General features: G+C 40.7%; 1 protein-coding gene and 1 pseudogene across 1 annotated transcript in view; one reads left to right on the plus strand and one right to left on the minus strand.

Moving 5' to 3' along the window:
- The window catches only part of CDK6 (cyclin dependent kinase 6), a 279,656-nt gene that overhangs the window by 59,316 nt on the left and 201,753 nt on the right, over positions 1–18,587 (plus strand). The window contains exon 2 of the mRNA XM_069086146.1: positions 11,911–12,046. Coding sequence (XP_068942247.1) covers positions 11,911–12,046 — 136 coding nt within the window. The remainder of the gene's footprint in view (positions 1–11,910; positions 12,047–18,587) is intronic.
- On the minus strand, positions 4,566–6,107 carry LOC138159866 (PDZ domain-containing protein 11 pseudogene; annotated as a pseudogene).

Consider the following 18,587-nt stretch of genomic DNA (forward strand, 5'->3'; position numbering starts at 1 on the left):
CCCAGCTGGCCAGGTCCATTTTGGTCCCCAGTGGGTAGCTCCTTTTCTACTCACAGAGGCTGTTGTTTGTCCTTCCTTCTTGAAGAGGACCATGACATCAGGGAGGTGATACCATGACTTGTAAGTGAATTGGATTTAAGTGAGGGAGGGCTGTGCAAAGTCACCAGCCTCACTTTCTCTTCTGGAGCCATCTGGGTCCATTGGTGAGATACAGATCAGGATGACTGGAGATAGCCCTGGACACTGCTTTGGAAGACTTTGGCCTTTTCAAGCTAAGGACTTTAACAGGTTTCAGGTTGACCGAGGCAACACCCATTCAGTGATTAAGGCTTAATAAAAAGTGGAGTAATAGAGTAACATAGTCGGATCTGTGCTTCAAGAAAAAAACACTCGGGCAAAATGTCTGTCAACATTCTTACTGTTCCTCATATGTAACACTTGTAGTACTAAAAGGCTTCATAAGAAGTGGAGTAGTAGAGTAATATAGTCAGATCTGTGCTTCAAGAAAAAAACACTGGGGCCACTGTCTGAAGAATAGATTAAAGAGAGAAGAAATTTGAGACAGGAAGACCAGTGAGGAGCAGCAGCAGGCCAGGCGAAGAGGCTATGTGGGTCTAAATTAGGGTGGTGGCTGTGGACAGAAGGAGTGTATGGGAGAGATGTTGTGGAGGTAAATACAAGATTGGAGATGTGGGATGAGAGCATGCAAGGAGACAAGAGGGACTCTTAAGGTTGAAAAAGTTCTCTACCTGGGTGACAGGGAGAATTATGATGTTCTCAACAGAAAAGGGAATGTTCTGAATGGAAAGGGGAGAGAAAGGGTTGGGGTTTTTTATGTTGAGTTTGAGGTACTTTTGAAACATGATGGAGATGCAGAATAGGAGCTCAAGAGAGACTGAGAGTTGTCTGTTTAGAGATGTGGTGATGAGGTCACCAAGGGAGTATGAAGGGGGAAGAGGACCCAGGACGTCGCCTCTGGAGGGCTCTCATAGTTAAAGGACAGGATATGGATGACGATGCAGCAAAGGAGGCTTGATGGTCAAACAGATGGAAGAAGAACCAGTCTAGTTACAAAAACCCAGAAAGGAGAGAATACCTGGAAGGGAGGGCGGTCACCTGCATGGTATGCTGCAGAAACTGGAGACAGCTGATGGCTGAGAAAAAACCATCAGATTTGGCAGATGGAGGGCCGGGATATTTTTTGCTTTTTCTTTGTATTCTTAGGCAGAGCGTGGTCAGTGATTTGGCACATAGTAAGCATTTAATAGATGCTTGCGTGCTTGATCGCAGGAGAGCAATTTCAGGGAAGTGATGAGATCAAAAGAAAGATGAAAAAGAATTGAATGAGGAGAAAATGGAGCAGTTGAATATACACAGCTTTTAGGGGGATAAAAATGAAGGAATAGCAAGAGATACACATTTTTCTTTCTAGATAAATACATAATCTAAGGTTCCAAGGTAAGAAATTAGTACAAATTTCCAAGATTTTCAAAACTGTAGAATGTTATAGGTGGAGATGGCCTTGGAAATTATCTGGTTTAGCGTCTTCTTTTTACATTACCTTCTGCAGGTCTGTCCTAGGTCAGACCATCCCCTCTGCTGTTCTCCACCCCTCAGTCCCCCTTAGTACCTTCACCTCTGGGGTTGCCTGATGTGTCTTGTGTATGGAGGAGGGACTTGGGATGGCTTCTCCTAGAAAGCAGAGTCCCTCCATGTTGGGTGATTTGGGCATGGACAAAAACCCAGTCACATTGGTATCAATGCACTCCTGTTTCCTCTGTTAGAATACAGCCTCTTTGAGGGAAGGGGACTTTTTGAGTTTCATTTAAGTCTTTCCAGCTCTTAGCATGATGCATGGCACATAGGAAGCCCTTCATGAATGTTTGTTGATTGACTGATTGCTCAGTTACCTACCACATGCTTGGTTTCCTACCTTGGTTCCCTAAAGCTAGGTGCTGAAGGGGGGAGCCAAAGACCAATGGGGCCCAGTTGCTGTCTTCAATGAGCTTACAGTCTGGTTTGCAAGCCTGGTGAGAGCTCCAGGGAAGGAAGATTAAGTGTGTTAGTCACTTTTGGGTGACTTAACATCTTGAGGCCTCTGTTTTCTTTTCTGTCTGTCCAATAGCTGAGCTAGAAGGGTTCTGAGTTTCTTCAGCACTAGGCCTGTGACCCTGCAGTGCTGTGACTGGGCCCTGGGCAGGATTCCTGTGCTACGACAACATGGTGACATGGAAACAGTATGGTACATGGAAGGAGTGTTGGCTTTAGAGCTAGGGACTCTTTAGAGCCCAATCCTCCCTCTGCCACTTACAACAAGGGATCTTGGTCAAATCACTTAGCCTCTGTTTCTTCATCTGTAAAATGGTGGGGTTGAGGGTCGGGTAGGTGGCACAGTGAATAGAAGTGAATAGAGCACCAGCCCTGAAGTCAGGAGGACCTGATTTCAAATTTAACCTTAGACACTTAACACTAGCCATGTGACCTTGAGCAAGTCACTTAATCCCAATTGTTAAATAAAACCTTCCCCCCTCCAAAAAGCAAAAAAAAAAAAGTGGGGTTGGGCTAAATGATTTATGTGATCTAGATAAATAACAGTTTTTTAAAAAGATAATCCTACCTCTTCCTTACCCTGAACTACTTCACTCTTAACTGTGACTAACCGATAAGCAACAAAATAATATTTGGAAGGATCATGCTTATTTGACTGTGCAAGAAAGTATCTTCTCCCAACCTGGGGGAAATTCAGATTGTATCACTTGGTGATGATGATAACTAGCATTTACATAGCATATTAAAGTTCGCTAAATACTGTAGAGATGTTATCTCATTCTGTCCTCATAATAATACTGTGAAGGAGGGCGGGGTACTGTTACTATCCCCAGTTAACAGATGAAAAAAATTGAGGTAGACAGACATGTGCCCTAGGGTCACATTGCTAGTAAGTATCTGAGGTCAGATTTTAATGCCATTCTTCCTGTCTGTAGGGCTAACACGCTATCCATTTTGTCACCTAGCTGTCCTGATCCAACTAGCCTTAGTTGCCCATTTCTGGAATAATCTCAACTCTGTAAAACGGAGGACTTCCCTAAAATCACCTTCCATGTTGGCTTGGTTGTTAGGGGCATATGTTTGCATACTCAGTTTGTTGGCTTTCTACAGTTCAGATGGGCTGGTCTCATTTCTTGGATGCGTTCCAGGCTCTCACCTCAGTTTTGTTTGGGGGATTCCCATTAACTTTGAAAAGCACTTCTGTATCTGTGTTGGGTAGAGGAGTGATAACCGCTCACATGGCAACAAAAATGCACAACAGAAGGGGAAACTAGACCAGTAGCAATTCTAAATAACTAGAAATAGCTCCTAGAGACCTCCTAGTCAAGAGGAAGGGTTCTTAATCCATAGGGTCATGTGGTCACAGATTTCATGCGGTTCATGACTCAAGAGAGAAAAGAAATTCCATCTTTATTGCCAATAATCTCTGACTGAAATTTAAAAACTGAAATTTTGCATTTCATCCAGTTATCTAAAAGTGTTATTCTGAGGAAAGATCCCTTATGCTTCCCAGAATACCAAAGGGAGTCCATGACACACAAAAAAGGTTAAAAACCCCAGATCTAGGGAACATTTCTAGAAAGGAGGAAGGAAATAACCGTTTATTTAATACTTACTGTATGCCAGGCTTTGTGCTAAGCTTTCTACAAGTACTGCCTCATTTGAGCTTCATAGCAATCATAAGGTGCTCTTATGATGCCCTTTTTTTGTTGTTTTAAATTACTACTTGAAGGAAATGCTAAATTTCGGTTAGCAGTTAGTGAAAATAAAGATTTTTTTTTTCCAAGTTCATGATCCCCTGAAATCTATCAGCGGATCTCTAAGGCTAAGAACTCCTAATGTAGTTCAACCCCCTCATTTTATAGGTAAGGAAACTGAATCAGTGTGAGAATTCACACAACCTCTGAGCCTCAGTTTCCTCAAGAGCGAAATGAGGTTTCAGTGTGTTCTATTCATAATGTATCAGCAATGTGATGTAATGGCCAAAAAGATTGTTGGGATCATAGACTTCATGAAAAGAAATGCAATGCTCTCATGTCTTTTCTAGCTCATATCTACTCCCAAGGCACCAGCATTCGGATCTGATTTACAGCTAATATAGGATTCTGTCATGCATTATGAGTATTTGTTTATATGCTGTGAAGACAGGGTCCTCATCTCATACTTGTATCCTTCAAGGATGGTGCTTTGCACAAAATTCACAACAATTTGGTTGACTTGAATTCCATGCATTTATTTGTGAAATGAGAACATGACTTGTTTGTGTTTGTATTTCAGGCAAATAATCTGGCTCCATATTGTTTATTAATAAGTAGCTAGAACTGACCTTTGTGTCTAATTCTATTGAGTAGTTATTTAGGAAGTTGTGTTTACTTAGAATCATTTTCTTTTAATATCTTTTGCTTTTACATCACCTGTATTCCCCCTCCGTTCTGCCTTCTCAGAGAGCCATCTCTTATATAGCAAATAAATTCTTTTTTTTTCCCCAGATTTTCCTTTTATTTAGCTGGAGGGGGTAGGGGTGTGGTTTTGGGGAGGGGAAGATGAAGTTTCCATTGGGCTCCCTGGCTCAGATCAGTGTTGGCACAGAGGAAGGGGATTCCCCCTAAAAATGTTCCTTTGCCTTTACTAGGCCTGAAGCCCACCCAGAAAATGAGGAAAAGTACAGTGTAGTTGGGGGCAGTGCAGGCTGAGGTCTGGATCAGCACAGGGTGCTTCCTAAGTCATTCAGGTATCTCAGGTAGATTCTACATGCAGGGGAAGAGTGCAGCTCCTAGTGCACCGTCCTCTCCTTCTGGCGATGGTAATTGTAGGGGAAGAATCGGACCTCGGGCTGTCTTCAGAATCTCCACAGCACCTTGCTGTGCTTAGTATCTTGGAAATCCACTTCATTCACTGCTAGGACCTGGTCTCCTTCCTGTAGTCCTGCCCAATGGGCATCTGAATCGGGAATCACCTTGGAGATGAAGATACCCAACTGGGAGTCCTTTCCCCCACGGATGTTAAATCCCAGCTGGGCTCCTGGGGGCTTCTTCAGGGTGATGGTCCGAGGCAGGAACTGGGTCAGTTCGTTGTTGTAGTCTGGGTGGTAGACCCTCTCGTGAGGAGGGTTCCAGGCTGGGGGATTCTCATAGGGTGGCAGGAAGACCACTGGGTAATCATCATAAGGAATCTGGCCTTCCATTTCTGGAGAGGGGCTGGACTGGGGCTCCGGCCACTGCCAGCTTGGACTTTTGGGCCCCCGTTCCGGTGACCAGCAAATAAATTCTTAAGGAAAAAAATACAATTCAGCAAAAACTGATCAATACCTTGGAAAGTCTGAAAAGCAACATAGTGGATAGATCATCAGACTTGGAATCAAATCTAGCCTGTGACACAAAGTAGCAAGTCACTTAATTTCTGCCTATCTCAGTTTTCTCATATGTAAAATGGGCATAAGAATGGCCCCTGTAGCCCAGGACTGTTGTGAGGATCAAAGGAGACTGTTTGCAGATTGCTTTGGAAACTTAAAGCATTATATGACTTCAGGTTACTGCAGGCATTAATATTCAAACCTATGGACTCCTCACCTCTGCAAGGGAGAAAGAGGAAGGTGTCTTCTCATATCTAGAGACATAGCATATCATATAGTTTGGGACCAAGCTTAAGTCTTTCTTATTTTGCTTTCTGGTAGTTCTTTCCATTTACTTTACTGCAGCCATTGGTTTTTTTCCCTCCTTGACTCTGCTTACTTCATTTTTCATCAGTTCATGTAAGTCTTTCTTCCCTTTTCTGTGATTATCATTCCTTACAATACAGTGATATCCCTTGACATTTGTTATTGTTGAGTCATTTCAGTCATGTCTAATAACACTTCATGACACCATTTGGGATTTTTTTGGCAGAGATACTAGAGTGGTTTGCCATTTTCTTCCCCAACACATTTTACAGATGAGCAAACAACATGAAGTGACTTGACCAGGGTCACACAGCTAGTAAGTGCCTGAGGCCAGATTTGAACTCAGGAAGATGAGTCTTCCTAATTCTAAAGCAAATGCTCTACCCACTGCACCACATTCATGTACTTTAACATGTCATTTAACTATTGTTAATGAGTATATTCCTAGCAGTGGAATCTCTGGGTCAAGGTTTATGGACTTTGTAGCCACTTCATTTACATGATTCCAAATTATTTTACAGAATGGTTGGCCCATTTGACAGCTCCACCAACAATGCATTAATATGCCTATTTCACTACAACCCCTCCAGCACTGGCTATTACCCTCTTTTTCATTAAAACATATTCTTGATTCCCTTTTTGCATTCCAAATCTTCAGTAACTTTTCCACTATCTTCAAACTGCCCTGCTGTTAATAGGAATGTAAATTTTTAAGATCTTCTCTGCCCCTAGGATTTAGTGCACCTGGAGCCTGTGGTGGGAGGCTTGTTTTTCAGGAGATGCTTTGTGATTGGGCAGTGGGTCTAGAGGGTTGTTACATTCTCTGAGCCTGGAGAAGGCTACATGGACTTTGATGTGAGACTTTGTTTTGGGGCTCACTTTGTGAAGTGTTGTGTGACTTGACCAGACAGACTCTGGGCAGCCATTGTTGATGTTTCCCTCTCTGGTAACTGTGATTTGGTATGGATGTAATGGTTGGACAGTTGGAGGCCTGTCTGCTTGAAATGTTTCTGTCTGTATACTCTGAAGTTCGGGGTGCTGACTTTTTCCCCTGAACAAGGTAAATAATATATTTGATTGATTAAAGCAAGATTGTTAACCCATTTTGAGTTGCTTCCCTTTAAGAAAAGCGGATCTAAGAACCTGTGTTGGCAGCCACCCTGGGTATACTAGGGTGCTTGCTACAACACCAGCCCATTTCAGCCCCCATCAACTTATAATCAATAACCACTGAATGGATTTTTCCCTCTTAACTCTTTCTGGTAGAAAAGAGGGGACCGACTCAAGAGGATGTGTTCCATATATAGTCTTAAGATAGTCACTGTTTCAGCTGGTTTTGTATAACTTTTCCTTTGACCCAAGGGATGGCTCTTTGAAGGTGGGATAGAAATCTTACTTTAAAGTAAATAAATAACTACTTTGCTATTTACTTTTGCTCTAAAAGATATCTGAAACTCCTGCTTTTCTCAGTGCTACTTAAGACAATCTCCTTTTTTCTTACTGAATTGCCATCTTGCAATGGCTGGAATGGCCTCTTTGCCAGTATATTAAATACCTGGAAAGGGAGAAAAAGGTGTGTTAGAAAGTAAATGCTGGTCAACACAAAGGAATCATACAGTTAGAAAAATGTTTCCAGTGTTTATGTTCAGATGTTCAGACCTGTCTGGCTCACTTCTGTTTGTAAGCATGGGGGTTATAGGCAGTCTGGCTATATTCCTCATTGATTCATAGAAATATATTGCAGATTGTTCATTTCAAGACCCTAGCTTTAAGCTACTGGGCTAGCTTTGATAAGACTGCATCATCCTTCTATTCATTATTCAAGAGACCATTATTTGACTGGGGTAAAATTACAAGCTAACTTTGTAACAACCCTCCCTTTTCCCCCCAAGCAACGTAAATATTATATGCTAATGAGTTGATTAACTTTACAAGTACTTATTCAAAATAGTTTTCCCTCCACATTAAGACTAGTGTCTCCATTAATTTTGGGCAGGAATGTTTCAGGGGTTTCATTTTTGTCTTTGTATATGCCCAGCACTTAATAGCACACAGTGCCAGACACAAAATTGGTAATTAACAAATACTTGTGGATTTACTGATCTTATTGATCATTCCTAAGAACACAAGCTGATATCAAAAGAAAACTTGCATTTTAGACAGCTCCAGTGTTGGTTGGAGTTGGAGGACACAGGGAAAGGATTTGAAATCTGCTGCCTGTCCCACAAAGATGAAAGCGCACAGTCTGACCTAACTGTGTGGTTAAAAAAATTGTTAGCTTCTGTTTTTACATCACCTCAATTTGCAGATATTCCCCTGTTCATACTTTGAACCTTTCCTTATAACAAAGAAAAAAAAGAGAGAAAAAATTTTATTTTGGCTAAACTGGCCAGTCCATCAACCACATCATGCTTGACAACTACTTAGAATCCTCTACTTCTGCAAAGGAGAAAGAGAGATACACTGTTCTCCCTTGTTCTTCCGAGCCAGGCTTGATCATCCTAAATGATGGCGATCAGTTTCTTTCTTCTCTTTTTTTTCCCATTCTTTCCATTTACATTGTTGTAGTTATGAGTACCGGTTCAGCTTCGTTTGGTATCAGTTCATCTTCAGTATTCCCATGGGTCTCTGTGTCCTTCATATCCATGATTTCTTATAGCACAGTAATACTGAAGGAGCTTTTGATGACAGAGAACTTGAGGAGGAATATCCTTATCTATCCTTTGGAATTGTCTTTATTGTTAATCATGCTGTGTTTGTCCTGCATAAGAGATAGACTTAAATTTCTTTTGTTTGTGTGCTGTTTCTGACCAAAAAGTTTATACTTTGGAAGAAAAGTCATTTTGGAATTTTGTTTTCCACATTTTAAAATCCATATATAGGTGCGGGTAGGTGGCGCAGTGAATAGAGTACCTACCGGCCCTGGAGTCAGGAGGACCTGAGTTCAAAAACGGCCTCAGACACTTGACACACTTCCTAGCTGTGTGACTTTAGGCAAGTCACTTAACCCCAATTGCCCTCCAAAAAGCAAAAAAAAAAAAAAAATCCATATATAATGTTTATATTGAAATTTTTTGTCCAACTAACTTGTTTATACAATAATAATAATAATAATTAAAAATATTGCTTCAGGACTTTACATTTTACAAAGAAATTTCCTTATAACGATCTTGGGAGTTAGGAAGAGTGCTTACATGATATTGTCTCCATTTTAAATGAGGAAACTGAGTTTTGGAGCACTTTAGTGTCCTATCTGTGTAACATAACTGATAAATATCCGGGTAGGCATTAAAATACAGGTCTCCCAATTCCAGATCCAGGCAGATTTTCTTTTGTACCACACTGCCTTGTCCTGCAAGTCCACTCTTTTATTTTATAACTGAAATGATGGGTATGCTTTTTTCTTAATATGATTTTTTTAAAAAATCAGTTATGGTTGCCTTTGTTTGAATTAGTATTTAGATGAAGGAATTTTAAATTGTGGGAGACTTTTTTTTGTCAGCTAAGTTAACAAACCTGTGGTACAAAAATGAAAATGGCATGTGCTGCAGCAATCTGTTTCCACCAACAGACAGGAATCTTAACCCCCAGATGGCTTTTGAACTTTTCAGTGCAGAAGCTGTTGTAAAAGAGTGGTGACTTAGGGAGAGGAACAGACTTCCTGAGCATGTAAGAGTTTCAGCTTCCATGTTTAGTTCGGCCGGGTGGTGGGGGCTATCTCCAGTCGTTCTGATCCATATCCTGCCACTGGTCCCAGATGGCTCCAGAGAAGAAAGTGAGGCCCAGGCTCCTGACTTTGCACAGTCCAGTTCCCATTAGCATCACCTTCTCTACCGTCTTTGAGAAGAAAGGACAAACAACTACTAGCTTGGGTGGTGGTACCAAGGAAAGAAGGAAGACCCTTTTATCAAATTAAGTCTCCACTTCACTCCCTGTGCTAACTGCTGGGAATATAAATAAAAGAAAAGAGATAGTGTCCCTGCCCTCAAGGAGATGACCTTCTAATGGGCAAAAACAATCCCCAAATGGACTTTGAATCCTATCTCTGCTAATTCCTAGCTCAGTGACCTTTGGGCAAGTTACTTGGGACTTGGATTTCTTCTTTATAGAATGAGATGTGTTCTTGAGGGGACCTCTAATAATATCCCTTTCAACTCTACATCTGCAATTTGAGAAAAGCTATGCAGTTTTTTATTTCCCTCAAAAGTGAAAATTTTTATTAGTCTGTCAACAAGTATTTATTAAGCTACTGGGGGAAGGGGCGGGGTTGGGGATATAAGTTAGGTATCACACTGCATAGAGTACCTATCCTGGAGTCAGGAAGATCTGAGTTCCAATTTGACCTTAGACACTTACTAGCTGTGTGACCCTGAACGAAGTCTCTTAATGGTATTTGCCTCAGTTCCCTCATCTGTAAAATGAGCTGGTCAAGGAAATGGCAAACCCCTCCAGTATCTCTGTCAAGAAAACTCCAAATTGGGTCATGAAAAGTTGGACATAACTGAAAATGAATGAACAGCAAAAACCATGTTCTAGGCACAATGTTAAGCTCTGTAGATATAGATAAAAAGAATAAAACAACCCCTTCTTGATAGGAGCTGGCATTCTAACTGGAGAAGCAGTAAGTATAGGTAGAAATACATCTAGCATAAGTTTAATGTGAATAAATACAATTATTGACAAAGGAGCGAAATATGTTGTAGTTGGGGGAGAAAGTCCTAGCAGTTGCGAGGAATCAGAAAAAACTTCATGCAGAAGTTAAAGACAGACACATTTTACCCAGTATATGGTTCCCTTTTTTAGGCTTAAAATTCTATTGCTCTGAGCTGATACTGAGTTGCTAACCACCTCTCTGAATTCTAAGTCTTTAACTTCAGCGGCTTTAATGCCGCCTCTGTTTACAAAGTTCATTTTGGCCTCCAGTCTGAAACCTCTGCACTTTGAGATTGTTTTTCATCTTTTTTTCTTTATTGATTGAATGAAAAATTTTTATTGAGTACTTGATATGTTCCAGGCAGTGTGGTTAGCACTTGATATAAATTCAAGAGAGATGTTTTTGATTTTATCTTTATTTTTTTGTCTCCCAATCAACAACAACAACTTTGTCTCCTTCCATTTGAGAAAGCAAGGGGGGAAAAACCCTTTGTTACAAACATGTATAATGAAGCAAAACAGATTCCTGAATGGGGCCTGTCCATTTCCCTCCAAATATCTCCTTCTCTCTTGAGTCTGTCACCTCTTATAAAGAAGTGGGTGGCATGTTTCATCATGAGTCTTTTGGAATTGTGGTTGGTCATTGCATTGTTTAGAGTTCAATAAGTCCTTCAGAGTTATGTGTCTTTATATTGTTATTGTATAAATTGTTCTCCTGGTCCTACTCACTTCAGTCTTGATCAGTTCATACGAGCCTTCCCATGTTTTTCTGAAATGATCCCCTTCATCATTTCTTATAGCACAATAGTATTCCATCACAGTCATATGCCATGATTTAGTCATCCCCCAATGGATGGGCACCCCTTCAGTTTCCAGCTCTGTGCTATTTTTGTACATATGGGTCTTTTTATTCCTTTCTTTGATATTTTTCAAGTATAGATCTGGAAATGGTGTGTGTGTGTGTGTGTGTGTGTACACATATATTCCAAACTATGCCCCCAAAGTCACTAAAATGTATATATCCTTTGATCGGCACTAGGGTATAGTTTCAGATTGCTTTCCAAAATGGCTAGACCACTTCACAGCTCAACCAAACCATCAGTGTGTTCATTTTCCCACAGTCCTTCCATCATTTATTATTTTCCATTTTTTGTCAGTTCTTTTTTTTTTTTAGGTCAATTCAATCTGATAGATGAGATGCAAAACCTCCTGATTTGCATTTGTCTAATGATTAGTCAGAGCATTTTTTTTCTTATGACTAGCTTAGATTTCTTCCCCTGAAAACTGTCTGTTCATATCCTTTGGTCATTTCTTAACTGGGGGATGGGATTGCTTTTTATCTGACTTTAAGTGCTGACAAAATACAAGTTCCCTTGGAATGACACTCTTAACACAGTTTGCATTAGAAATGCATAAAAGGATGGACCTACTTCCAGAATTTTTTTTTCCTTTCTTCTTTTTTTATGTAAAAAAATGGAGTGCTATGTATGAGACATGTTGCTTCTTTGCCTTTTTCTACCTACTTATCTTCCCTTTCCCTCTCTTTTTAGGTTGTTTGATGTGTGTACAGTCTCACGGACAGACAGAGAAACCAAGCTCACACTAGTGTTTGAACATGTTGATCAAGACTTGACCACCTATTTGGATAAAGTTCCAGACCCAGGCGTACCCACAGAAACAATCAAGGTACCAAGAAACTATTCTTTTTTATTCAATCACAGTCTAATTGTGCCTGCACCATTTCTATACCAAAATGACCAGAGCTAATAGGTTTGCCATATTTCTTTAATTGTTAACATTCTGACTTAATAGGACTATTCAGTTATTAGCTTGTTTTAGATGACTTAATTCCTCTATTTGCCACTAATTAATTTTTGCTATAATCCTTCACATTGATACAGCATAGTTAACAAGGGTGGGGAACCTGTGGCCTCATGGCCATGTGTGGCCCTCTAGTTCTTCAGGTTTGACCCTTTGACTGAATCTAAACTTCAGAAAGTTTGGACCACACTTGAGGACCTAGAGGGCCACACCTGACCTCAAGGCGACAGGTTCCTCACTCCTGGATAGTGTCTAACCTCAGAGTCAAAGACAGCCTGGGTTCAAGTTCTTCCTGCCTTAGTAAATAAGCACAGACTTTAATTTTGCTTGATGATTAGAGTTCAATGTTTATCCTTAGGACATCTTTTATGATTCCTCAGTATTTTTGTAGTTGAATCTTATAGCTTAACGGGTAAATTTTAGCATGCTTGTCTTCTTGTGAATACCTCTTTCTTTTTCAAAGACTAGTGCAAGAATGGAGACCAAACTTGTGATTTCATTAGTATAGGGAACTCCTTGATGAGGAAAATTTCCCTTGCAATATAGGATATCACCTTTTTAGTCTTAATCATAGATTTCTAGAACAGTAGGAGACCAAATGACCTACCTAGGGTCATACAGCCTATATGTCTCAGAGGCAAGCCCCATATCCAGACTTTCTGGCCTCTCAAGTTGACCATACTGGCTCTGCCAGAGAATTAATTCTCTGCCTTCATAGGTTCTAGTCTGTTGGTGTTTGATTACTCCAGGTTTTATTATATTGTGAATTTCAGTCTATTTCTCTTAGATTTGTAGATGTTTATCCTAGGTCACTATGAAAAGACCCTCAATTTTCAGACATCTGAATTTAATCCAACATATCACATATGTAGTTGGGTGATTTTAAAAGACTCATAAGAAACAAGGAATTTCTTCTAAATAAGAAATCCGGAGCTTCGCAGCTCAAAATTTGCCAATAAGTTAGAGCATCTTTTGAGGGCTCCGTCATTTTACTTATAAGTAGTTTTTCTCTGCTCAGAGTAAGAAGTGCCTTTTTTGGTAGGGGCTGAAATGTGTTCCCTGTTACTGATGAATTTAGCTGTTTAATGGCTCATTTTTCTGGCTACAACTTGACATTCTCTCCAGCCTGGTTTTCTACAGTCAAAACTGCTCTAAAGACTTCTCTTGAATTTTGTAAATCTGATAGTGTTGTGTGTAGAGAAATCCCTTCATCTCTGGTTCTCACTTTCATTCTCTGTAAAATAATGGATCCAGTCCCTTCTAGGCAGCTAGGTGGCATAGTGGATAGAGTGCCAGGCCTGAAATCAGAGAGACTCATCTTCCTGAGTTCAAACTTAGCCTCAGACACTTAGTAGTTGAGTAACCCCGGGCAAGTCACTTAACCATTTTTTTGGCCTCATTTTCATCTGTAAAATGGGGGGATCATGATAGCACACCTCCCTCCTGGGGTTGTTGTGATGAACAAAAGAGATAATCATTGTAAAGCATTTGGTGAATCTTTAAAAGCTATATAAATACTATTAGGGACTTCTTTACTAGGCAAAAGAGTTTTGATAATTCAGAGGCAAAGTAAAGAACAGTCCCAGGGGCGGCTAGGTGGCTCAGTGAATAGAGCACCAGCCCTGGAGTAGGGAGGACCTGGGTTCAGATTTGGCCTCAGACACTTAACACAAAAAATAGCCCTGTGACCATGGGCAAGTCACTTAACCCCAAAAGCAAAAAAAAAGAACAGTTCTTGCCCAAAGGGAGCTTATATTCTACTTCTGGGATAGAATGTGGTGTTCCCAGATGAATAAATCCAAAATAACTTGAGAAGGGAGAGATAGCTCATTAATAAATTATATAGTTCAGGGACAACTGCTGGGGAGGTGACAGCTGAGTGAAGAATTGAATAAAGCTCAGGATTCTGAGATGGGTGTAGGGGAATGACAAGAGGAGACCTGATGTACATCGGACCTAAGGGAAAGGTAAGGGCCTGAGCAGGACAGATCCTTTAGCAGTTTTTCCTACGCATTTACACCCCATTTAAATGTGTGGGCTTTATTTAAACTTACATTCCCAAAAGCCAGGGTGATTTGTTCCTTCTGGATGCAGGGTAGGCTAGTGTGTGTCTTTACCACATTATGCCTAAATCTCAGGCTTGAATTTTTTTTTTAAGTAGCATAGAAGTTGGTTAATCAAGAAAAAGATGAGGAATTTGACTGGCTAAACAACAGCAGTGTGGAATTCATGGGAATAACATCAGTTCTTTGGACATCTCTAGTGCTTTTCATTTAAAACCTATATATAGGAACTAGAGGAAACAATTTAAAAATAAAATACATTTTTTATTCGGTCTTTTTTTAATTCTGCATTCGTATACAAGGAATGGGCTTGGAGAGATCTTAATGAGCACTGGCACATTGTGGAACCAGGTGTCTGAGTCCTCCTTCCCCCATGGCCAGAATCCCTGACGCTATAGCACTAACATACCCTAAAAGTGAAGGAAACACTTGAAGGTTTTTGTCTTTTGTTTTTTCAACCAGCAAGTATTTATTTTCTCTCCCTCTTATTCATCTCCCCCAATTTAAAAGAAATAACTTTGGTAATAGCTATTATTATAATAGAATTTACAGAGTGTTATACATGTTTTCTTATTTAGTCCTCACAACTCTGAAAGGTAGGGATTTTTATTTTCCCCGTTTTTCAGATGAAGAAGTAAGTGACTTGCACATAGCCACCCAGACAATATCTAGGGCAGGATTCAAACTCAGTTTTTCTTGACAACTCTGGCACTCCATCCATTGAACCACTGAGTTGCCCACCCAGTGATGCCCAATAGGATTCCATTCTCTTTATGCCTTATTGTAGGGGTTTTGTGGGAGCCACAGTCACACAATTGGTAAGCAGAGGAAGCTAAATTCAGTGTACAAATTGTGTGATCGTGACTCCCACAACACCCCTGCAGCCTTGGCCATTCCCCACAGTTTCCTCACTTCCCTGCCCCTCTCACCCTTATTGGGAGGGAGGACCAATTAAAATGTAAGTTCTTTGAAAGCCAGGACTCTTTTGGGCTTGTGTTTCTGTCCTTGGGGCTTAGCAAGTGGCGTGTGCTTAATAAATGTCCTATCTTTCTCCCTATCTCACCTGTTTGTTTTCCTAAATCAGTTAACCTGGCTCAACCTGAACCCTGTTTCCTTACCTGTAAGTGCAGCACTTGAACGCCTTTCAGACGCTTTGTAAACCTTAAGGTGTAATGTACATGTTATTGAAATTATTGATGTTGGGGCAGCCAGGTGGCTCAGCGAGTAAGAGCACTGGCCCCATAGTCAGGATGACCTGGGGATGGAATCCGGGCTCAGCACCCACCCAGAAACACCTGCCCGTGTAACCTTGAGCAAGTTACTTAATCCCGATTGCTTTAAAAAAAAAGAAATTATTGATGTTCTTGTTATTATCACTATCTAAGCTCTTTAAAGGCAACTAGCCTTTCTTTTCCTTGGCACAGTGCTTTGCATATATTGGATATTCTGTAAATGTTGGCTGGTTCTCAGTGCCATTTACAGATAGCAATTTGAAGCAGAGATGGCGTCACTGGGTGGTGGGGGGGTAGGGAGAGAGGGAGCAAGCAAGCAAGCACAGGGTACTTTGAGTCCAGTCCTGTCTCCTCGCCATACCATCTGGCCTCCTGACAGAATCCACCTCAGAACAGAAATAATTTTCCATATACCTCTATGTGATTCTCAGTAAATAAAGCAGTGTAGAGCTCAGAAAAAGCCAGCAGAATTCAATCTATGGTACTTATTTATGAATTAAATCTGATTTTCTCTTAGAGTGGATTTATTTTAGATACCTGTTGTTTATAGTGCTTTCAGCAAAAGAAATAAAACATGTTATTAGGTTTACTGTACAAAATCCAGACTGCAGAGACTCCTGACAGATGCTCTGACAGCACCTGTTTTCTGCCTCCAGGAAATATCTGCTTTCATGAATAATATCTGCTTGCTGTAAACAGTGGCTTTTATGTTAGTGTGGGATGCTTAAAACTGAATCATCTTTCCCTGTCTGACATAATAGAAAGTGACTAGTTCACTGGGCTTCAGATGAGGGAAACGGCCCATTTCCCCTGTCTTCCCACCCCTAAAATGGGGGAAGAAGCAAAAAAAGCCCTAATGGGCCCTTCTGTCTGTCTGTGTGTGTGTGTGTGTGTCTCTCTCTGTCTCTCCCTCTCCCCCACATTCCCTCCATCTTGCTCTACACCCTCCCCCCCCCTTCCCCCGTGTCTGTCTCTCTAGGCACCTGGTGGTTTTTAACTTTGCCTGAATCACTAGCAGGTGATTTGTTCCATCTTTGCGGAACACAGAGTAAATTAACATGAAAATGTCGCTCCTCAGAATACAAGGCAGCCTCTAATGCTGTGTTTCTGCTCCTGGTCATTAACCATCTGCCACCAGCACACTTACTGTTTATCACATTAGAAATTCGGAGCAGATGTTGCATAATAAGGTGATTCCAAAAACAAGGCAAGAAATTCAGGGAACAAGCACACCATGCTGAATGATGTCATTCCAGGAGGAAATTGGGAAAAATCTAAAATCTTCCTGATCTGTCTGGTTGAGGCAACCCAACGTTTAAAAGAAGGTCTCATATAGCATTTGGCATTAACTTTCATATAGAACTTTATATTTCATGCCACTAGAAGCCTTCTTTAAAAGAAAAAAAATGCCCAACATTTAAATGTGAATGACTGAAACATATATAATATAAAGAAGGTTTAATGAGATGTATCATTTTAACCAGTACCATAGTGGCCAAGAATAAATGCTAGTGTGGAGAAGCAGACTCTTTTGCCTTCCATCTCATTGACCAGTCATGCTGCATTGGACTTTTACTGTGGGCTGTGACCTATTGAATGTGTTTCAATTTTAGGCAATTACAGTAATAGTAGTCTGTCTTTGTTTCTTACAGCATTTATAGCAGAGAGTGAACTCTGGTCCAGTCAAAATGGCTTCATTTTCCTTTAGCTCCTACACAAGACTCTTATTTCCCATCTCTCTGCCTTTGCCCAAGCCTCCCTGGACACCTTGAAAATACTCTTTCCTCACCTTCACTTAGAATCTCTGGTTTCTTTTAAGGCACAGCTCAGGTGACAGCTTCACAGCAGTGAGTGTGTCCCACAGAAAGTCACCTGAATGTCAATGCCTTCCTTCAGAGATTATCTCCAATTTATTCTTTATACATAGTAGTTTACATGTTATCCTCTCTGATTAGACCGGGAGCTCATTGAGAGCAGACACTAAGTAGGTGCTTAATAATTTTTTTTGGCCTGATGTATTTATTTTGTATAGTCTATGTATGTACGTGCGGTACAGAAGAATATAATTTTGAGAGCAGGGACTGTCTCTACCTTATATTTGAATCCCTGACTACTAGCCCAGTGCCCAACCCTTTTAATAAAATGCTTGCTTGCTTAATAGTGTATGACCTGGACTGCCCAGTGTGTTCCGTGTTTCTCCTGCTTTTTCAGGCCCATTCCTCACCTAGCCCTGCCCTGCACTAAGCCTCTCTAGGAGCTAATCCAGCTTCAGGCCCTAGACATCACTTATCAGCTGCTCGTCTAGAGTTCTCCCTGGCTTCTTAGACACAGACTAATTTCAGAATCCTGCCACTTTTTTTTTTAAGGTCTCACAAGTCTGTCGCTCTGCTCTCAAGCTCATATAGACCCTTTCCTGGCAATTCTTTAAATAAACAAAATTTATTGTGATGGGTGGCTTTATCACCCCAATTTAATTGAGTTAAATAATCTCAAGACAATAATATTTATGATTATGCAATTTGGAAGAAGTCATGGAGTGGTTGATAGATCACTTTGGGGCCTTAGCGCTGACATATACTGGCATGTGACCTTGGGCAAATCACAGAATCCTAGAATTGGAAGTTGGAATCGAAGGATTTGGAAGGGACTTCTGTGCCCACCTTGCTCAACCCCTACAGGCCAGAAATCCCTAATATAACGTCACTTGCCCTCCCAGTACCCTGGGAGGGATTTCTCTTCTACTGTGAGTTTAAAGGAAGATATTGACCTGCATCAGTAGAAGGAGTTCCTCATATGGGAGTTTACTAGGTTTGCTCCTCCCTTCATCAAGAGCTCACATTTACAGTTTGCAAAAAGCATTTTGAGCTTAACATTTCACTGATTTATAGTGAGAATACTTTATATTTGAGAGGAAGCATTGTCTAATAGAAAGCAATGGAGTGAGAAACCAAAGGTCAAGTTGACAAGCATTTATTAAGTTCATGCTGTATACTGGGCACTGTGCTAAATAAACATAGTCTGCCTCGTACAGATACAAGAATAAAGAAAGACTGTGCCTGCCCTCAAAGAGCTTACATTCTAAGGGTCTGAGTTCAGGTCTTAATTCTTCCA

The sequence above is a fragment of the Petaurus breviceps genome, unplaced genomic scaffold (assembly GCF_028583685.1).
Source record: "Petaurus breviceps papuanus isolate PSGF00001 unplaced genomic scaffold, PetGlider_PUasm1.0 178, whole genome shotgun sequence".
Lineage (NCBI taxonomy): Eukaryota > Metazoa > Chordata > Mammalia > Diprotodontia > Petauridae > Petaurus > Petaurus breviceps.